General features: G+C 46.7%; 1 protein-coding gene across 1 annotated transcript; it reads right to left on the reverse strand.

Moving 5' to 3' along the window:
- Positions 1 to 11,489: 11,489 nt before the first annotated feature.
- Positions 11,490 to 17,580, reverse strand: LOC141977235 (immunoglobulin kappa light chain-like). Its single transcript, XM_074938613.1, has 6 exons — positions 17,460 to 17,580; positions 16,881 to 17,213; positions 15,948 to 16,259; positions 14,596 to 14,706; positions 12,660 to 12,706; positions 11,490 to 11,821 (listed from the first exon to the last, which is right to left on the reverse strand). The coding sequence occupies exons 1-6, from the start codon at positions 17,494 to 17,496 to the stop codon at positions 11,726 to 11,728; spliced, it is 936 nt and encodes a 311-aa protein (XP_074794714.1). The 5' UTR covers positions 17,497 to 17,580; the 3' UTR covers positions 11,490 to 11,725.
- Between the last annotated feature and the right edge of the window lie 5,161 nt (positions 17,581 to 22,741).

Raw genomic sequence — 22,741 nt, forward strand, 5'->3', positions numbered from 1 at the left:
CAGAGCATAAATATAATCAGATTAAGTAAATTCTAGTGCTGAGCTATCCATTCTGTCTGTGGCAGTTGGAGACCTGACGGACACTGACTATAATGATATTTTATTTCTCCAGTGCTGGGAGTGCAGTTATTTCTGTACCAGACTCAGCGGATCCAGTTTGTTGAAGTTAGTGACACCGCAAAGATCCACTGTTCTTCCACAGAAAACTTGGAAGGAGGAAGTAGCATATTATGGTATTTGAGAAGAGAAGGCGAGACACCCACATGCATTAAGAGCTGTTTGGATGATCAAAATGTAAGTAAATTTGCTTGCAAACATGAGACACACAGCTCGACACTGGAAATCAGCAATGTCCAAAAGACTGAGTCTGGCATTTACTACTGTGCAGTTAGAATTACCAGCTACCTGCTTTTCGGGAATGGATCCACACTGATTGTTGGAGGTAAGGAACCATAGCTTGTTTAAGGAGACTAACAACTGATAGATAAAGCGTATTTCATGTTCCCATTAAAATGTGACAAGATACCATAGCTATTGCTGAATGGCTAAAGAGAAAGCATGCTTCAAGCCAAACAGATCAGCTAAATGTTAAATGTTCTGGGTGCAGAACGAATAAGTTTTAACCAAAAATGTTAAAACTTGAAAGTGCTGAAAATAAACTACTGACGTTTCTCTCTGACTGTTCAAGGCACCCAGGTTGGGAATATTTCTAACCTAAGAGCCAGGATGGCATGAAACAATATTTTCAGTAAAAAAAAAAAAGTCAATTAAATTCATAAAATTGCACAAAATGTTTCCTTCTAGGTAGTGCAGCTACGTATTGCTCTATATCCTAGTTGGTGCTGGCGTGGTGATTTCACATTTTCTTCTTCAAAATAGATTTGTTGCTTCGAATTAATGTCATAGGGAATGATAGTATGCCATGGTGTTGTAGCTGTCTTGGTCCCAGGATATGAGAGAGACAAGGTGGGTGAGGTAATATCTTTTCTGGGACCAACTTCTGTTGCTGAGAGAGACGAGCTTTCGAGCTTCCACAGAGCTCTTCTTCATGTCTGGGAAATGACACTCTGAATATATTTCTCTGATCTGAAGAAGAGCTCTGTGGAAGCTCGAAAGCTTGTCTCTCTCACCAACAGAAAGTTGGTACCATACAAGATTTTACCTCACCCACCTTGTGTCTCAGTGAAAGATTAACATCTTTAATCAGACTGCAGCTCATCTGATTATCACACTGAATTCGCCACCTCCTTCTGCTCAGACAGTTTTACCAACACCAGCTGGGTGATGCTTCTGGTCCCATTTCCACATGGCAGTCAAGTCACTGGGACAGCGAATCTGGCTTGTGTGATCCATGGAGTGTCCAGTCCAGTCCATGTATCCTGGAGTGTTTCTGGGGAGCTGCAGGAACAGGGGCTGACACGCTCACTGAAAGCAAAGGATGGATCTTTAACCCTCATAAATCACATCAGCGTCCCCATGGACACCTGGACCAGTGGGAAGAATTTCACCTGTGAAATCAAATTCAACTCTTCCGGCAAGAGTGTGAAGAAAAGTACCAGGTATCCTGCAGGTGAGTGATACGATATTTAAAGGTAATGGAAACTCAGATGTAAAATATGCATGTGACCAAGATGAGAGCTGCTTCTATGTGATTTTCCATTACAGAAATTTGGAATATTCTATGGCTTCATTAGAATTTCTCTAGAGAATTTGGGGAAAAGTAAATTGAGGTGTTACAGGGACCACAAGACAACATAGCTCTGATTTCTAGGGCAGCTTTCTCCCAGACTGTCCATATAAAGCACTGTAAAAGAGTTAAATAATAATAAATCCCAGGAGTAAAGGGGAATTCAGAGGCATTTGAGAAGAGAGATGTTTTCCAGTGAGATATGAAAAATGATGGAGAGACATACAGGGAGGATTTTATAGATGGCAGGAGGTGCAGAGAAGATTCTGATTACAGGAAAAATCATTGGCCTAACAAAAAGGGAACAACGGAGAGGGTGAAAGGTGCTGAAGGCTCCTGTAGCCTCACTCTTTAGAGAGTAAAACAGGTGGTGAAATGGGGAACAGGATCACAGAACATGTCTAATTCTGACCTAGTGCACCAGTCGATCTCAAAGCACTTTACAAAGGAGGTCAGTATCACTAGCCTCATTTTATAGATTGGGAAACTGAGGCACAGAGAGTAGCTGTGATGTGTCCACGCTCACCCAGCAGGCCAATGGCAGAGCTGGGAGCAGACCCCAGGTTTCCTGAGTCCCTGTCCTCTATCCATTAGGCCACACTGCCTCTTGGAAGGGTGTAGGCAGGACTGCTGAAGGAAGCCTTTTGTGTCTTTCTTTTAGCCACCTCCACAGCCCACGCCAGTAGTTGCCTACCTTCCATTGTGTCCCTGGCGGTGCTGAGCGCCCTGATGCTGTTGATGGTGTCTCTGAGTCTCATCTGGACCCTCTGCCCTTCCAGGCTAGGTAATAAGCACTGCCCACCCCCAACGTTCTCCTGCAGAGAGCGATCCCACTCCATCCCTCCTCCTGGGGATTACAAGTGTTACCCCATGTGCTACACGGACACACGGTCAATCTCATGAGCACCAAGACTGAGCTCAGAATGTGACTTTCCTGTGTTGGAAGAACGGCTTTGTTCTCCATGACAAAGGGAGCAATGCCCATGGCCCAGGCTGCTTGTCTATAGTTCACAAAGAGCACTAGCCTTTCAAATGAGCCCCTCTCCATATGCCATGCATGGTGGTGCACTGGGCACCCACAGCTCGGATGCACCATTAGTCAGTGAACTACAGCTGGGGGAGTGACTGTGGAAGAGGAACTTTTACCCTTGTCTCCATCTGTCTGTTCCAGGATTCCAGCCCAGGAGCTCAGCACCTCCAGCTTCGCAGGAGAACCAGGTACGTCACGTTACAAATTATCTCAGTCTAATTGTGTTTGTCTCAGGTATTTCTAATGGGTAAATCGCCTTAGCGCATTAGAGGCCTACAAGTGTGGTTTCCAGCCCGGCTACTAACAGACTTGGCCATTCGGCAAATCACTTAACTGCTCCATGCCTCGGTTTCCCCAAGTATACAAAAAGAGATAACAAGACCTAATTCACATGGATACTAGGACATTTAATTTATTATTGTTTCAGACTGTACACTCTTTCAGGGCAGTTCGTCTTCGCTTTGGCCCAGATTGTCAAAGGTATTTAGGTGCCTCCCTCCCATAGTTGGGCACACACATACTTTGAAGATCTGAGCCTTTGTGTCTTATACAGTGCAGGGCATATTGTTGGCACTTAACAAACAAATAATAATAATTGATAGTACTGGAAAAGAACATTAAGATTCTCAACTGAAAAGTGCTTGAGACCTGATCCAAAGCTAACTGAAATGAACCGGAGAGTTTTCATTATTTCCGTGACCTGCACATCAGGCCTGAGCAGAGCCAAATGTTATCACTGAGTTCTTAAAGTCACATGGCACTGTCCATTTTCATAACACACACCATTTATAGGAAAAGCGGGAGAATAAGAGACAGGAGGGAATTTTTAGTAAGGTCAATGGATGCTAAACTCACTTGCGTGTTCCAGTCTGTCTCCGCTTGTATCATTTCATTTTACAAGGAGGTGGCTAATTTTATTAAATGTCGCCAAACAGGGTGGAATCTTATACGCTCATCTGGATTTCGATTCGCGGAATCGCGACGGGCACACGATGCAGCGATCGGCCAGAGGGAAACATGTAAAACCTTAAACTGTCTAGTGCAGGGGAATCTACACGCTGGAACTAACTGTTCTCTGCTGATCTCAGTGGGGTTAGCCAACCTATAATAAAGCTCTTTCTGGCTGTATCCTTTTTTCTCTCCTCTTCTCTGTTTAGAATATAAATGTCAGAAAATCCCCCTAAGAATTAGCCCCTGAGAGGTGGGAAATCTCATTGTTTAAGCTAAGAGCATCGTTATATAGGTGACTTTTCGGTTGATTTGCATATTTTGAAGAACTGGTTGGAAAATGGCTTTTTTTCCCTCATGGAAAATTTTGATAAAAGCAAAAAAGTTTAATTTTTCCTAAAATTTTCAGCAGCAAATGTTAACTTTTTGTTGAAGGATTTTTTTCACCCGTAACACACTTTCAGCTACAAACCAAACCATGATTTTATTTCCGGCTTTTCAATCTTCAGACCAAAAAAAATCAAAGATTTGGGTTTTGTCGAAAACCCAATTTTCCCTTGGGGGGAAAAATAGTTTAGATGAAAAGAAAAGGAGTACTTGTGGCACCTTAGAGACTAACCAATTTATTTGTCTCTAAGATGCCACAAGTACTCCTTTTCTTTTTGCGAATACAGACTAACACGGCTGTTACTCTGAAACCTGTCATAGTTTAGATGGAAAGTTTTCAACCAGGGCTCATATTTAGGTACAAATCCCTGCAGAGGGACTTCCTCAGATTCATAGTCTGATAAATGTGAAGGTCAGAAGGAACCATCATGACCATCTTGTCTGACTTCCTGAATCATAGACCAGAGAACCTCAAGCCCGTAACTTCTGGTTGCGCTGTGGTGTAGCTTTTAGAGAGACACCCAATCTGAACATAAAGCCTGCAGAATCACATCCGTGGGCAAGAGGACCTGCTGCAGTTTTGCAGTGACAGGCGATGCATCATGCATGTCAGCTGAGATTATTAATGGCAAAGAGGGATCTAGAAAGAGCTGGTAGGTCAGGCTCTCTGTCTGAGCACTGGTGCTGCTATTGCACTGATTCCTGCTTTTCTTGAAGGGCCAGATCCTTAGAAGCCCACAAGCCATGCCATCTAATAACAGGTAATCAATAAAAGGGGCTCTCCCTAGCCACTGAGGCTGCACGGGTGCCTGTTTGGATCCCAGCCAGCTCTTTTCAAGCTCTCATAATGCTACTTACTAAAACGATACATCAATCTCGTCACTAAAGCGTCCGTTGCCTTTTTCAGCGGGTGAAATGCTGCAGCTCAGCTTATTGTGCCTGAGAGGAGACTTTGCAAATCCTTCAGGCCAGGTTCTGCTCTCACTTGTGCCCATGTAAATGTGTGGCAGTCCCTGGAGTTGTGCCAGCTTCACCACAGTGTCCCAGGCAGCAGAATCCGGCCCTGGACATTTCATTTAATATCTGGACTAAACTTGCTGCACGTCACAAGTGCCAGTAAAAAGATGAATGAAGAAGGGCCTCAACCTGAGCTCATTTCGCCCACGAGGCAGCAGGAGGAGGCCCTCTGTCCGATGAGACTTAACACTGGGGTCTGGAACAGCGGCAGACAGTTCCCACTACACTTTCAGCAAGTGGAGAAGAGTTCTCTCCGGTGCCTTGGCCAGCTTCTTGAGTGGGTATACGTCAGCCTACTCAGGTGGCTGTTGCAACTGGATACACGATGCATCTTCACTTCCTGTCCTGAGCTGCAGTGCAGGGTTGCTGGGGGGCTCTTAGCCAGCTACGACCTTCCAAGCCGTTTTGCTGGTGGCCAACAGAATTCCTATAGACTGTTAAAAGGCCTTGTCCTATAGGCTGCTGAGGCCCCCACTGTGATGTGCTGAGGTCAAAAGTAGGGGAGGATGCTCACCAGCTTGCAGGACCACAGCCCAAGTCCAGACGGCTTTGGAATCCTGAAAGCACTGTACAATTGGAAGTTATGACAGGTCCTTTCTGTAGGCAGGGGCCATGCTGGGGAGACACTGACCCACATCCTCAAAAGTATTTAAGCTCCTAACTTCCATTGAAATCAATGGGCATTAGGTGCCTACATACCTTTGAGGATCTGGGCCATTATGCTTATATAGCTTTATGATTTCTATGGTCTTATCTGCATTACAACGTGAGCCTCTTCCAATGAGTCTGGGGGTCCTGATTCTCATTTGCACTAAGCTCCTTTACCAGGGCTTAATTTGTGCCAAGGCTGAGCCCCGTTTCCTCTAGGCCTGGCAGTGCATCGCCCCGGCATCTCTGAGCTTGCTGCATCAGTTATGAATGTAAAAAAATTACTTGAGTCCCGGCACCTAATTGCTTGATCCCCAGCACCTCTTTCATTACAAATTAAGCGCTGCCCTGATAGGGTCAAGGGGCCCGTAAGTGGGCATGACTAATTCACTGCCTGAACTGTGTAAAGGGACCCAAATGTAATGGAGAATAATCATATGAAATATAGACCCCGCCTGCTGTCAGGCGTGATCTAAAGCACAACCAGCCAAGGAATGACCCTAAAGGAACTGCAGGTTTAATATCAGAAGCAGAATACAGGATCACAGAGATGTTATCATTATCACAGGCGGCAGCAGCTATAGCAACCCTTGCGGCTTTAAGCCAGCGGCAGGTTTGGTGTGTGTACAGAGGCTGTACAGCCCGGGGGGGGTCCTGCGGGGCCAGGCTGGGCTGCAAGAGCCAGCGCTGAAAGGTCACATAGGCCGGGACGTCTGTGACACAGAGTGTGCAGCACCAGCCTTTCGACGAGTTCTGCTTTGTTCAAAGAGCCAGTTTCATTTCATGGGAAATGCACTGTTGCTCTTACAGTGGGGTGAGGTAGGAAACCGCACAGACTCAGGCAGTGAGCTCAGTTAACGTGCTTACAGCTTTGAAAATATGTATAACTCCTATCTAAAAATATAAATGAGATACACTGACACCACCAGCCATTCCGCCAGCCCATGCAATAGGCCTCCTCGTTGCCACTAAGTCCCTCTCTGCCACTCTGGTGGTGCAAAGGAGCCTGAAATGAGCATATATATAATTAACCTGCATTTTAAGGCCCCTTTACACAGTCTGAGTGATGCAAAACCCTTGATGTAAATGACGATCAACCCCTACGAGTTTAACAGTGGCCCAGCATGGATTTCTCGCATGGGGAGGGGCAAACCCCCATCCACCCGCACTCACCCGTGTTTTCGAGCAAGCAGGAATTAATTCAGGGAGGTCTTATGGCCAGATGATCTCAGTGGTCCCTCCTGGCCTCATGATCTATGAATCCATGTTCTAACTTGGTTCCTTAAGCCCATTGTGGAGCACTCAGCACAGTCATAACCGGGCAATGAGAATATTTTCTGCACCTATAACCAAATGACCAGCTATGGTGACAGGCATAAGCTACGTTTTTCACGTGTGGATTGACCACGCACTGAGCCAGATCTCCAGCGGCTGTCAACCTGTGGAGTTACGCCAGGATCTGTCCCTCCGTCATCAATCAGAATGTCTGTTGTGAAAAGCGATATATCTGGTAAAGAAGTGGCTTGTCCTGTCCACGTCAGTGATTCAACGTGCGTGAGGAGAGAGAGGTCCCTCCAAGTGCCGTATGGCTGGGCTAACTGTTAAGCTTGTCATTTGGCTCGGCCCTGCGTAGGGAGAGTTACAGGGGGTTACCAGTGTTGGAGGTGAGGAAGGCTGCAGGTAAAATGGACCAGGCCGTGACTGTGAGCAGCAAGGTCACGGGGTGACTTCCTGAAGGGGCCGACTGGTTAGAGAAACAGCAGATCAGCTATCCAGGACAATGCCTGCCGTGTGTGAGCAGCCTGCGCCACTCTCCGATGCAGGAGGTCCGCTCGGTAGTGGGGCTAGAAGTGAAAACCGGGCAGAGGCTCTGCTGCTGTTGATACAACATTCTGAGTTGTGAGTGTGGAAACGCTGGCCGCCCGATGCCATGCGTCCGAGCCCACTGCACTGCACAGCCCAGCTGCAGACCCCCCATCGGCACTGACCGCGTCAGAACAGCTACTCCTGTTTCCAGAGTCCAGACACGCACTGTGACTGCTGCATCGTCATTCTGCATGACCATGATACAGTAAGTCCTGTCGGACAGCCGCTCCCCTCCCCACGGGGAGCAGGCAGGGGCTGCATCCGTGCTGAGCAGGAGACAGGCAGACCCCGGAGCAGAATTCAGTGTGTAGAGGTGCTCCAGCTATGGATGTTGCCTGTGTGTGGGATGCCCAGACTGATGCAGGACAAGGGCCGGGCAGTCTGCCAACTAACTGCAAGGAAAATAGAGCTAAGGGGCCAGGCCCCAGCTGGAGTAAATTCTCATTGTTCCATTGACTTCCATAAAGCTATGCTGATTTATGCCAGCTGGGGATCTAGCCCATCGGCTTCAGTGGAGCTGCACCAATTTATACCAGATGGGAATGTGGCCCATCAACTTCAATGGAGCAATGTTGATTTACGCCAGCTGGGGATCTGGCCCCTCGACTCCAATGGAACGATGGCAATTTGCACCAGCTGGGAATTTGGTCCCTTGACTACAGTGGAGCAGCACCGATTTTCACCAACTGGGGATCTAGCCCCGTTGATTTCAGTGGAGCAATGCTGATTTATACCAGCTGGGGCTCTGGCCCGTTGACTCCAAAGGAGCTCTGGCTGATTTTCACCTGCTAAGGATCCGTTCCAGCCTTTATTCTTGACCAAGTACATTAGTGAAAAACTGCAGCAAACCAAAGGTATTTTGCTAGTTGGAAAATCTACACTCAGAAGCTGTGAGCTTGTGGGTTAAACAAACCACAAATACGTTACAGCCAAAGTCTCCGTAAACAACAAACTTCCGGCTGCGTTGACCTTTCTGACCACTACTGCTTTCTCATGCTTTGCAGAGAGAGCTCTGCAGCGTGGTTTAGTCTTTTGATCACTCATCTGAGAATTTAAATCTTGGGGGGGAGGGGGTTCTGCCATCTATTTTCACAAATGCTGTAGCCCCCTGAAGAGCACAAATCATATTTGCACCTTTTATTTTACATAATGTGAAACATACAATTCCCCAGCAGACAAAAAGACCAAATCCTAAGTCAACAGTTTTCCCAAAGACACCATCCGACCCTGCTCTTTCTGGCTGGATCAGCCGGGACCAACACCCCCAACTTCTAGTCTCAAGAAAATGTTCCCATAAACCTGTCGAGAGGAAATGGAGTTAAAAATTAACTTGAATTTAGTGTTGGGCCTGAACTAAAACCTTAGAGTTGAATCTTTGTGAGCAGTTTATTGAGGAAGTTCTGATTTAGATCCTGGCTTGTGCGATGCTGCCCCCACCCGAGTGGGTTGTCGGCAGCAAGAATCAAACCTCGGGACCTCTGGCGCTAAAAGCATGAGCATCTACCATAGGAGCTAACAGATAGTTTAATTACCTAAAGGAGGAGTAGGGCCGTCAACCTATATATGTGGCCCAATCACCACTAGAGGGTGGAAGAGTACACTTATAGTCAGACCCATTTCTACATAAAGTATTGTATTGCATTGTCCAATACGTTCCTCTAAATTAGGATGTCCTTTAATTGGACCAGTGTAGCATCATGATAGTGAACGCAACACGAGGTGCTGACATGGGACCATTTTAGCAGCACTTCTGCTTCCTGGGCATGCAGTTAGCTAGAGAGGCCATTTCTAAATGCCAGTGAAGTAACACAGACAAAGATACAAAGAATAAGAAGAAAGACTAAGTGCCGGGAATAGCATTTTTGTTCAATCTGGTGTTTCATTTCGTGTCAAGACTTTCCAGAATGTTTCTCTCCCCCAACAGCTTCTTCTCCTGGGGCCTGTTTCACCATCATCCTGCAGCTTGTGCCATCAGAGGGCGTGAAAACGCTTTGATCGCGCTCACTTTGCACTGGGGTAACGGATTGCACAAGGGGCAGGGCCACCTTACCAGGGAAAGCTGGTCAATTGGTGCAAGAGACCTGCCCTCCAGCTGTCTGAGTTGAGAAGCCTGGGCTGTATTATTTTCTCCTCTACTCCAGAGGTGAGTCCAGGCTGGGTTTAAATATTCCCACTTCCCGCGACAGCCCATAAAATGGATTAGCGTTCAATAGGAGTTCAGCGTTCCCGCAGTGTAAGTGGGGCCCATATGAACTGATGGGTGACTTCCAGTCAGGGAACAGGTAGATGGCAAGGACAGGCAGCCAAAGGGGAATTGTGGAAAGACACTGGAGGACGAGGAGCCCTCAGGAGTTGAGTCACAGCCCTAGCCTGTATCCACACTACAGAATGGTCATGTTAGCAGATGACAAAGTTGTGCTCAGTCGGGCATTAGCCTGTACCCCCAGCTGGGCCAGCCAGTGCATGTCACTAGCACCGCCACACATGAGAAAGGGTTCTTTGTGTGTGGACGGGGGTTGAGTTAACAATCATGTTCTAACACAAGTGAACTTTGCAGTGAAGACAGGCATGGCAGGGTGCACTACCCATTGTCTGGAGAGGACTGCTGAAGTCAGGCTGGGTACAGTCAAGGATCCCCATACCCTACCTTGCCCTAGGGCTGGGCTATTTAAACAGGAAGAGGAAATTGAGCAGGAAGGAGGGGACTAGAACTTATGCAGGCTGTAGCTTCTCTTAGCTCCTGGAGATTAGCCTGGATGGGCCCAGAGATTTTGTTTGCTGACTCTTATATTTAGAAGCTGTGAACCGGGGCCTTGTGAAGTTTATTAAGGCTTCTCCTTCCCTGAGACCTTCTTAAAGGGGGCATGTTTGTTTTGGCTTCCCGTGTCTTGGATCCTTTACAACAAGGCTGAGATTTTGCAGCACAGATTTAAAATTAATCTAATCCCAGGAATTATGCTTAAGGCTACTATTCTGTCACGGAGGTCATGGAATCCATGACTTCCAGAGACCTCCGTGAGTGACGTTTTCTGCCCTGGGGCTGGAGCTGTCAGCAGGCAGCCCGGCAGCTCTCAGACACTGCTGGCAGTGGGCCCGCAGCCGCTCCTAGCCAGTGGGCAGCAGGGGGACCCCGGAGCTCCTGACTCCTGCTGGTGGGGGGGGGACCCTGCAGTGGGCGGCAGGGGTTCCAGAACCCCCAGCTGCCGCAGGTGCTGGACCCTCCTCCCTCCCCAGTTTGTGAGGGATATTTTATTAGTAAAAATCACAGACAGGTCACAGGCTTCCGTGAATTTACTAAAAATATCTGCGACCAAATCTGAGCCTTAATTATGATGAGATTATCTCAATTAACATGAAGGGAAGATGTGTGGCCAAATCCCAGCCACGCTTTTGAAGCAACCGTGGATAAAATGCAAGGTCACAATGATCCACAATACATAGCGATCCTAGGCCAGTACTTCTGTGGCTTTGCAGGCATGTGCTGTGTATGACAAACCACCATATGGCAAACGCATGGGAATTACCAGCGGTACAGCAGGAGGGTAAAGGCCGGTTGGCTGTGTTCCCAGCAGTGGATCAAGAATGAAAGAAAAAGAGGCTAGTTTCCAGGCAGGGCCGGATCCCCAGCTGGTGTGAATGGAGAGCAATGGCGCTGTGACAACGTATACCAGCTGGGTATCTAACCATCCCATTTCTGAACCAGTTTAACTAACTCAGGGGGAAACGATTGTGTTAAATCTATGCAAGCCCCAGTGTGTACCTGAAGAAGAGCTCTGTGTAGGCTGAATGCATCCGATGCAGCAAGCTGTAGCTCACGAAAGCTCATGCTCAAATAAATTGGTTAGTCTCTAAGGTGCCACGAGTCCTCCTGTTCTTTTTAGTGTGTACACAGTTACAAATGGTGTTTATTGGCATTGCTTGTACAGGAACAATATAACTAACCCCAATTCCTTTTCATTAGCTATAAAGCTGGGTCCCTGCGCAGGGCTCACACTAATTTAACTTATTTGGTCTTTCTACCCATTTTGCTCGCTCGCTGCAGAGATTGAGCCTAGATGAGCCCTGGGACCCAGGAAGAATCCAGCTCATCCCATTCGGATCAGCAGTCAGGTTGCCAGTTCAGATCCCCCGTACCAGGTAGGTCAGGATTTTTCACTCTTCCCTCTCGCCGGTCGCTCCATCATGCTCCGGCCATGCTGCCTTGAATCAAAATCTAGCTGACAGTATACGATCCCATCCTGCATGGTGACAGGCAGTAAAATTAGCCCCACTCCTTGTAAAATGGATTGGTAGCAACTGTGACAGGACTGACCGTCCAAATGAGCTTAGCCTCCCCAGGCCTGACTAAAAATGCTTCTTCCTCCTCTGCCTTCCCTATCGATGGTGTTTTGTCAAATTGGAAATGATCCCTGGAATCTGACTTTAAGAACTTGGTTGGTTAGTGGCAAACTTTGCTCTTACAGGGCCTTTCCTTTGCAAATATCAAAGAGCTTTGAAATATTATTTCTCTCTCTTTATGGTCCTTATCTGCCCCCCATTATTCTAGTATCTGAGCCCCTCAATTTTTAATGTCTTTATTCCCGCCCCCTTGTGGGGCAGGGTTATTTTCCCCATTTTACAGAGAGGAACTGAGCCATAGTGAGGCTAAGTGACTTGCCCAATGTCACACAGGGAATCTGTAGCAGAATTGACACCAGGTCTCCCAAGTCCCAGGTTAGTACCCTAACCATTGGACCATCTTTCCTCTCTCTGTTAAGGGCTAATGACCTGGTCATATAATGAGACAGACTCTGCTCTGAAGATCTTACAGGTGGAAACGATGAATGAAACCTCCCAGAATTCCCCTGCTTCTCTCTATTTTGCAGATGGGGAAACTGAGGCACAGAGCCATTTGGGGACTTGCCCAACATCACACACAGCATTGAGATAGAGGCCAGCTCCCTCCCCTGCCCCCATTCTGCTACTTTTGCCATTAAACCCACTTTATGGATCAATCCATCTAGACCCCTAAGTGAATAGGAACATTTGAAATGTCTCAGACGGACAGTGACTAAGAAAGTTGGTAAAGCGCCGTACCTGGTGCTCCTCCAGGGTTGGCGGTGCTGAGCGACGGGCCTGGAATCCTGACACAGACAGAGACATTTGTAAGGTCCTGTTCCATTGGCATTTCCCCAAAAGGAGGCATACAGACTAACGGGGCCCCCGCGCAGTGTGTGGGCATTGCTCCGTTGTGCCCAGCACAGGGCAAACAGACGGACGGCTGTATTAAGAGATTTAGCACCGATAAACTTGACAAAATATGGACCAGGAATAACTTGAATAAAAGCACCTAAGGCAGGGATGGCCAACCCGAGCCTGAGAAGGAGCCAGAATTTACCAATGTACATTGCCAAAGAGCCACAGTAATACCTCAGCTCCCCCCAGCCCCGCTCCCAGCGCCTCCCTCCCACCAGCAGCCCTGCTGATCAGCACCTCCCGCTCCCTCCCCGCACCTCCCGATCAGCTGTTTCATGGCGTGCAGGAGGCTCTGGGGCGGGGGGAGGAGTGAGGGCATGGCAGGCTCAGGGAAGGGGGCAGAAAGGGGTGGACTGGGGGCAGGGCCTGTGACAGAGCCAGGGGTTGAGCAGTGAGCACCCCCCCGGCACATTGGAAAGTTGGCACCTGTAGCTCCAGCCCCGGAGTCGGTGCCTAGACAAGGAGCCGCATGTTAACTTCTGAAGAGCCGCATGGGGCTCCGGAGCCACAGGTTGGCCACCCCGACCTAAGGAAGCAAGGACCAGATCCTCAAAAAGATTTAGGTGCCCAACTCCCATTGGGACCTACGTCCTTTAGGTGCTTTTGAAAATGTTGCCCTTGGGAGAGCTAGTCTCATTGAAAGTCACTGGGACTTGGGCCAGGTCTACGCTACAGACTTCTGCCAGCCTCGCTGTCGGGCAGGGTACAAAGAGGCGTAAGCCCCGACTGACGCAGCTGTGCTGGCAGACGCCCCAGTGTAGACTCAGTTGTGCCAGCAAAACTGCACTTTTCCCGGTGTAGCTCTTCTCGCCTGGGGGAGCTGGAAGAATCGGTACTGGTAAACCCACAGCTTTGCTGGTATCAGCTGTGTCCACACTAGGGATGCTTTGCCATCGGGATACGACTGCACCAGTAAAGCCTTCCCAGTCGAGACCTGGACTAAGTCTCATTGAAAGTCAATGCTCATAAGGGCTAGATTTTCAAAGGTGTGTTTATGCAGGTAGGGATTTCTGAAAGCACCGCAGCAGGTGAGGTGCCAAACTCCCATTGGTGTCAATGGGATTTGGGTGCCTGGGTGCCTTTGCAAATCCCACGAGGCACCTCTCTGTGTCTCTAGGTGCCTAAAGACCTTTGAAAATCTGGCCCTCAGTCACTTTTGAAAACGTTCCCCTCCACTCACAGCCGCTCCATGGGTCCATCGCCTCCCTTTGTCACCAAAATCAAACCTTTCTCCCGAGGCGGGAAACAAGTTCCAGAGGTAGGGCCTGATTCGGGCTGCCCTGCACCTCGTCCAGTCAGCGGCACCAATCGGAGTCGATCAGGACTGCTCTGATCTGGTAGCGTTTTAAACCCACCTTGCCTAGGGTTACATGAACCAGCCCAGGAGCCCAAATCCCCACCCCTTTACACCAGTTTGGCACCCAAGTAATTTCAATGACTTTAGTGGAGTTGACCGGATTCACAGCAGGTGGGTGAGAGGAGAATCAGATATGCTGCAGGGCAATGGAAAATCAGACCCTTGGAAGACAAAGCTACCGAGATCAGGCAGTGTGACAAATAGAATCAGAGAACCGTAGGCCTGGAGGGGACCTCGAGAGGTCGTCTAGTCCAGTCCCCTGCCCTGGTGGCAGGACTAAGTATTATCAACCATCCCTGACAGGTGTTTGTCTAATATACAGTGTGTTCAGTCATCCCAGGAGCTAATAATGCCCTGGGGTGACGCATGGGAATAGGATTTCGCTCTGCAGGAGTTTCTGGGATGAGCTGTGTTCATTACCTTGAGTGGAAGGGCAGCAAATCCAACCAAGGCTCAGAGACACCATCAACAGCACCAGGGTTCCCCCTACTGCCAGGGGTACAGCGTACTGAAAGCATCCATTGTCAAAGCCTGGGGAGGAAGCAGACACAACTGGCTCACTTGAGTAGAGGAGGTCATGATTGCACAGCATGTAAGGAGCTGGGCAGGACACAGTTTGCCAGTCTGATGAATATTCTCTCGATATTGAAAAAAGTTCCCGTCCCAAATCAGGAGAAAAAATCGGTATCTCAAATGCCTGTGACCCAAAACTCCAAAACAAACAAAGGAACAAACACCGGTTTTGGGTCAATGAAAATATTTTGTTTCAATTTTGACCTTTTCTTCTTAACCTATTTTTAGTCTGAATTTACTAAAACATCTCCATGAAAAGATTTCACTTGAAAAACGGAAACTTTCCTGTTCAGCAACATAGAAAGGGACATTTCCACAATTTTGAAGCTTTCCTCCAAAAGTTTGTCAAGACGAGAGGTTTGTCCAAACTGACCCTGTCTCCTGAACTGTTTTAGTTTTGACAAATTCACACTTCTTGGCACAAGAAGGTTAATTGAAGAATTCCCCACCAGCTCTACCATGTAACGTTTCACCTTGAGTTTTTAGCTCTGCAGAACAAACCAGCAGGAGCCTTCAATCCATTTCACTCTCCCTTTTCATTAGGCCAATGAATAATATTCCCTTGGGTCAGTGATTTAGCCTGTTACCAGAAGGCTGCGGCTTCTGCCACTCCTCTCCCTTCTGTGCCCCATGACAGCACCTCTCCCAGGGATATTTGGTACTATTTCACCGTGGAACATACTTCACACATGGGCTTTTTGTGCACGTTGGTTCAGGCCACGACAAACTTCTGCCGACATAACTATTCCCGTCAAGGTGTGAAGAGGTGTGATCCCTCATTGACAGATGCCCCTACTGTAGGCTTTTACCAGTGCCGCCTGTTTCCCTCGTGGGAGTGGCTTTGTTATACCAGTACAAAGCACACCTTCCCAGGGGTAGCTGCATCCACACCGGAAGCACTTTGCCGGTATAGCATACTCGTATTTCGACACCAGCAAAGCACTCCTAGTGTAGACATAGCCTCAGAAAGAAGAGTGGCATTTTCTTGCACTTCCTCTTCTTTCCCTTCTCAAAGTTCATTGCAAGTCTCTTTACACCTAATTAACTAAAAGGTTAATACAGTCCAGCTTTCCATGATGACCAATTATTTATTATTTTAATTTATCATTTCAAAGCAGCTCGGACTGAGGGCGCTTCCCATGGCTATAGCTTAGATCTTACTCCCCTCTAACTCCAGAAGCAAATATAAAACCACTCACGTTCAATATACCTGGCACTTTTCTTAACACTGTTGCCAGAGGAGTTGAATTTGACTTCACAGGTGAGAATTTTTGCACCGGTCCAGGTGTCCTTCGGGATGCTAAGGTGACTTATGAACATTAAGGATCCATCCTTTGCTTTCAGTGATCGCATTAGTGCCTGGTCCTGCTGATCCCCAGAAATATTCCAGGAAATTTGGACTGGGTTGGAAACTCCATGGACAATGCAAGCCAGATCAGCCATCCCAGTGGAGATGAGACCAGGGAGAGATGGAGCAAGAAGCAAAACCCAGCTGCTGGTGGTGTAGCTGTCTGAGCAGAATTGAGCAGAGAATTTATTGTTCCATCCTGTGTCTGACTCACTACAGACCTGCCGGCTGTTTATTATCTAATTAAGGGCACCAATTTTATTTTGTTACAATTGTACACTTCCACTGAAGTCAATACAATTACACTGGTGTAACTGACTGGCTCTTAGGAATGTTAATCTCATGATATGGGGATTGACTCAAAGTAAAAAATTCTGCAAAAAGAAAAGGATAAATTTGGCTAACTGCATTCATGGGTGTTAAGTCAAAAACATCCCCAGTCTGGCAGCTATAAATAGTGATGAGACTAAAACTAAAATGCTTTGAGATCTACTGGTGGAAAGCACTAAGTATGTACTAGGTGGGTTGTTTATTATTATTCAGGAGCTCTTTAAAATAAACCCTGTCATCTTTGACCATTAAAGGAACATTTTTAATTCAATCCCCCAAAACTGCAAAATCGGCTCTTACCAGCTCCATTTAGTTGTCATTTTTTAGCTTAGTTTCCCCTTTTCAACCATTTCAGCTTTGAAAGTTGTACCATGTTCCATTTTCCTGGGTTTTTTTAACATCTCTGCATTGTTAATCACTTTTCCCCTTGAGTTATACCTTTATCTTTCCTTACCTCCAACAATCAGTGTGGTTCCATTGTCGAAAATCAGATAGCTGCTGGATTTAACTGCACAGTAATAGTCACCAGACTCCTTCTGCTGAACATTGTAGATTTCCAGTGTCATGCCGCGTGTCTCGGGTTTGCAAGCAAACTTACTTACATTTTGATCATTTAAGCATTTCTTGATGCAGGTGGGCCCCTCACCTTCTCTTCTCCTGTACCAATAAACCGAAATGCCACCTCCTTCCAGTTTTTCTTTGGAAGAACAGGGGATCTTTGCCGTAGCACTAATTTCGACAAACAGGAATTGCTGAGTCGGGTACAGAGATAACTGTGCTCCCAACACTGCAGAGATAAAACAGGGTATAGTGATTAACTTCCATTTGTCCTTGGCTACAAAATAAACTGGATATTTAGAATTCAAATGAATTCATCTTCATAAAGTTCATGCTCTGTAATGGTGCCTTGCTAGAGGTCATGCTAAGACCATATCAAAGCATGTGGATCTCTTAAGTTTTCTGAGCCCACAATAGATGTTCTGGTTTCTCAATTCTAAAGGTAAATGCTCTAAGAAATGCTGAAGGATTTTACCCATGGAAGACAAGAGTAGGTATCTGACAAACAGCATGTCTGTAGGAGTAAATAATTACCATCCTGCAACCCCAGCTCAAGGGCTGCTGTCCTCTATACTGTGAAAGAGTCCAATAACATGGGCAGTGAACGCCTCCCGGGGGATGGGCTGTGGTGGTGATAGGTACCATTGGCAGGTATTTGCACAGAAATCACACTGGATGGGGCATGTCTGGTATTTCCAAGAGTAGATCACCCCATTATTTGAAGATGCCGGATTATTTCTGCTACCCCCAAATTGCCTTCCTGGTTTTTAACGATCAGCAGCAACTGGGACCTAACACACGATGTCTTTCTAACACTGCAGCATGTTTATTCTCCCAGACAGACAGACAGACACACACCACCGATTATAAATATGTCCTTTGCACACATCAGATCTATAACTTCAAAGCGCCTAGAACTGTAACAAGCTCTGGGAGGAGGTAGGAGGTGGAGGCTGCAGACCCAAAGAGACGGACTATCCCATTGAAACTGCCACCCACCTTGTCTGGTTCTCACTGGTGTTAAATGAGCAGAAGCTGTGATGGCCCCATGCTGCTGTCTGCTCGTTTTAGGCCCTGAACCTGCACTGAGAGTTGCACGGGTAACTGTGCTTGCACGGAACCCCATGGGAGGCCACCTGAGTGCAGGAGTCCGGCCAGGTGGTTTTCAGGGCAGGATCGGGGCCTTAGCTTGTGTGTCCAGCATGACAGTATTGCTTGTGTTATGCTGAAGTAAGGTCAGAGGATCCTGGTTCCTTCAGACTCATGGAAACAGCACAGGGGCGCTGAGGCGCCATCGCCGCGCTGATTGACCTGCTCCTAGTGCCATCACTTATGCCAATGCAAAATGGATGCCCTGCTTTATTTGACTGGAATGGTAGCATTCTGCACCCACGTCGCCTGGGGGCAAATGATTGCACATGCTGGGGAGCGAGGCCCAAGAAGGGGGGTGTCGTGAGTCAGGCTGGGCAAAATGTTTCATCCAAAACTTTTGGTTGGTGAACAATGCTGATTCGGTGACACCGAACGTTTGGCAAATTTGTGTCCGTTTTGGCAAATGGTTTTGATTGAAAACAAACAAAGACATTCAGAAAAACCCTAAATGTTTTGCTTTTTCGGTTCAAAAACGACTCCCCCCCCCAACATTTGCATGAATTTTATTTTTTTGAAAACAAATCAAAAATGTATAAAAGTGGTCGGAAACAAAACATTTCCTTCCACCCATAATGATTTTTTTTTAACTTTTTGATTCGCAGAAAATTTTGTAACATTTTGTGTTGGGTTTGGCTTGAAACAATTTTTTTTTTTTTCATATTTACCAGCAAACTGGGAAATGCGTTCGCCTTCCCGCTCTAGTTCTGAGCCTAGTCCTCCAAGCGAATAGCTGAAAATGAACCGGCTTTGCAAAATTGCCTAGCTCGGGCCCAGAATTGCTTGGGTTGCTTTGGCTATGATTTAGATGAAAAAAGGAATGACGTATTACTCACCCATCAAAAAATAATGACTGGCTTCTGGTGAAGAGTGGAGTGGAATTTTGCCAGGCTGTAATAAACAAAGCAATACAGCAGTGGCTATTGCAGTAACACACAGGGGCTCCAGCCGAGATTCTCATCCTGCCAGGCACAGTTCTTCGTGTATGGATCTTTACAACCCCCTTGTGAGGCAGGGCAGTGGTATTATCCCCATTGTACAGATGGGGAAACTGAGGCATGGCACAACTAAGCGATTTGTCCAAGGACACCCAGCAGGACAGTGGCAGAGCTGGGAATAGCTCCCAGGTCTCTTGAGTCCTCACACAGTTCCTGGCCTACTAGACAATGCTGCTGCTCCATGTGATGCTTTCTGAAGGAACAGAGGGACCAAGGAAGCATAGCCGTCCTTATCTGGTTCATTTGCATCATCTGGCGTTTTATGCCCCCAATTCCACAGGCTGCATGATTTCCGTGTGGGTATCAGCAGCAGGAATGGAAAGAATGTATATTGTCTTGAATTGGATTTTGGAAGGATTTGACGATGCAGGCTATGAAAAGCCCTGACGGTACAGTGGTGCTTTTCACTGGCCTCATTTAAATAAAAATGCACCAAGCGAGCCACATCACAGAGTCTGTGGTCTTGGACGAAAGGGTGAGTCAGAGACCCAGCAAGATGGTCAAGGTGCGAATTCAAAGAGCGAATGTCTCCGCACCCTGAATGGAAAAAAAGATGCGGCCAGTTCTGTATCATTTCCTTCCTGGTCTCGCCTTCAGTGAGAACTCAGAATAGGATGCCCAAAGTTGGGGGAGTTTTTGAAATACCACAGGCTGGGTCTGTGCTGACGGTGGAACTTAAAGGAAATGCAAGAGTAAGAGTGAGCGCTGCAGAGATGGGCTGATGTCACCCATACGACAGGATGCGTTTGTACAGCATCCATCAGCATGGTCTCAGAGGTCTTTGCAAAATGATCTCTCGACTGCAAATGAGAGCCAACGGGGAGTGTACGGTCTCAGGGGCAGGGGACAGGCTCCCGAGCCTTTCCCTTCGAAGGCCTTATCTAGAGCTGGCTGGGGGTTTTCCGACGAAACGATTTTTCTATAGAAAATGCTGATTTGTCCAGACCGAAGCTATTCACGGGAAAAGTTTGGGTTTCAATGAATCTCCCAGTTAGAAACGTGGGAGGAAAGAACAGTTTTGAAATGGTCTGAATGTCCCATTTTGACTTTTTCTAAACAAAGAGTTTCATTTTTCAGTTCGAGGTGACTTTGTGTTTTGAAATTTCAGTTCATTTATATGAGGAAAAAAGGTCAAAGTGGGGAAAAAAGGACAAAATTGAAATGAAACATTTCTATTGACCCAATACGAAAAAAATTTCAGATATTGGTTTGCAATTTTTTTTTGAGATTTCAAGTTTTCATCCCAATTCCGGGTGGGAAAGAAATGTCAAAAATCTCGAAAACTCTCACGGAATGGGAAAAACAGTTCCCGCCCAGCTCTAACTTTGTCTACAAACCAATGTTGTCTTGCTTTCACCATACCAGTATAGTTAAATCAGTACAACACGCCTTGTCTCGATGTAATTATACCAATATAAAACTGATGATCATATGACAGCTCCTTTCCATATGGAAAGGGAAATTAGCTATCCTGATATAAGGCGTCTTTATACCAGTATAACTGCATCCGCATTGTGGGCTGTACTGCCATAACTATTCTGGTAAGAAATCACACCGCTAACATATTTATACCAGTGTAACTTTTAAATGGAGACCAGGCCGAAGTCACAGGTTCAAATCCAGTTGTCATTTTGATGGCCTACGTGAAATGTTGTAGGACTCAAACTAAAACCGCTCAGAGCCTGCACCTGTCCACTTGGCATTTACTTGTTTGTAGTCTGGGCAATGAAACCAAGGCATGGAAACAGAACTCCCATCTCCCCCCAGCTATGGGCCCTGCAGCTCAGGGTTGAGACTGAGGGGGAGGGGGGAAGTTTGCCATGCTGTTGTCCGGACTGCCAATCAGAAGGCTCCAATCTCCAGGACTGTCAAATTCTCTCTTCTCAGAGACACTAAATCACTTTTTTGAATTAAAAATGGAAAGCAGCAGAGAGTAAATGCACCTTGAACTTAATTCTAAAAGCTGCAATGTACTGGGCACACTTTCAGCTCAGAGGGAGCCGGAAACCAAAGGTCTCCTGCAGACCCATTGATCCATCCCAGTATAGAGTCGGGGCACATTATGGCCATAGACAGCCTCAGCTCTGTGCATGAAACTCCCTCTGAAATGAATGGTCTGGGTTATACAAGAACAGGTATTTGATCCTACAGACACTGGGGCAAAGGTATTCCATTGAACTCAATGGTGTTAGACACCCAAATACCTTTTGAGGAGCTGGGCCTAGGAACATATAATGATGAATGAATAAACCAGGCCGTGAATATTAACAAAGACTGATTTTTAGAAATGCTTTTCAGCTCACATTCACTTCTTTTGGAAAAGCAGCATCCGACGAAGTGGGTATTCACCCACGAAAGCTCGTGCTCCGATACGTCTGTTAGTCTGTAAGGTGCCACAGGACTCTTTGCCGCTTTTACAGATCCAGACTAACACGGCGACCCCTCTGAAGCTTGACTTCTTTTGGAGACATGGGTGCTCTGAAAATCAGGTTCTAAGGGGATTAAAACCAGAAAGGACTAATACTTCCCTTTACTTCTCCTGGGCTTTCATTTTTAAAGTTTATTCCCTTTCATCTTCTATTAGATTGTTTGTTTGTTTCACTCTTTGCCCCCGCCTTTGTATGCAGTAACACTCTTTACAGATGTCAGGTTTCAGAGTAAGAACCGTGTTAGTCTGTATTCGCAAAAAGAAAAGGAGGACTTGTGGCACCTTAGAGACTAACCAATTTATTTGAGCATAAGCTTTCGTGAGCTACAGCTCACTTCAGATGTGTTGTTTTTAAATTCAGCAGGAAGGTTGCTAGCTCATCTGGCTGTTGAAGCAAGGCTGGAGCCCAGTGCCTGTGAAATGTTTGTTCGTTTCAACCGCAAGCTGCGATCATGGGTGGATTAGTTATATTTTATTCAGAGGGTTAATTGGATTGCCAATTCTGGGCGCTGCAATGAAATGTGGTTCTACCACAGTGACACCTTGTGGCTGAATGGAAATTTAACCCCGGACGACTGCTAACAAAAAATCCGGGAAGCCATTCAGACCCCATTAAAAATACAAGGAGTACTTGTGGCACCTTAGAGACTAACCAATTTATTTGAGCATAAGCTTTCGTGAGCTACAGCTCACATAAATTGGTTAGTCTCTAAGGTGCCACAAGTCCTCCTTTTCTTTTTGCGAATACAGACTAACACGGCTGCTACTCTGAAACCTGTCATTAAAAATACGATTGCCAACCCCAAGCATTCAAAAATCATGTCAGGCCTCTCAAAATCATGCATTGGCTTAAAAATCATGAGATTTTTAAAAAGAACCACTGTGGGATTCTTTTCATTTGCTTTTTGGTGTCTTAGCCTTTAGGGTTCATATTTTCACATTTCCGACATGAGGGTGAGAAACTTATTTCCGTACAAAAATGAAAGCTGAAATTCTCACATAGTAACTTGACTCTAGGAGCTGGGGCTTTAAGAAAAGCACCCACTACCCTCTGTAAGAAATTAAATAAATAAAATAAATAATCACACATTATTAGTTATTATTTGCGAGGTGGCAGCATCTAGGGGCCCCAAACTGGGGTCAGGATTCCATTGTGCTAGGCGCTGTACAAACAGACCAACA

The sequence above is a fragment of the Natator depressus genome, chromosome 24, assembly GCF_965152275.1.
Source record: "Natator depressus isolate rNatDep1 chromosome 24, rNatDep2.hap1, whole genome shotgun sequence".
NCBI classification, from domain to species: domain Eukaryota; kingdom Metazoa; phylum Chordata; order Testudines; family Cheloniidae; genus Natator; species Natator depressus.

Coding starts and splice junctions, on each gene's coding strand:
- LOC141977235 (XM_074938613.1), bottom strand. CDS start 17,496: ATGCTGTTTGTCAGATACCTACTCTTGTCTTCCATGG. Junction 12,707..14,595: donor TTGCTGCCCTTCCACTCAAG/GTAATGAACACA, acceptor TGTCTGTGTCAG/GATTCCAGGCCCGTCGCTCA. Junction 11,822..12,659: donor CAACCCTGGAGGAGCACCAG/GTACGGCGCTTT, acceptor GTCACCATGCAG/GATGGGATCGTATACTGTCA.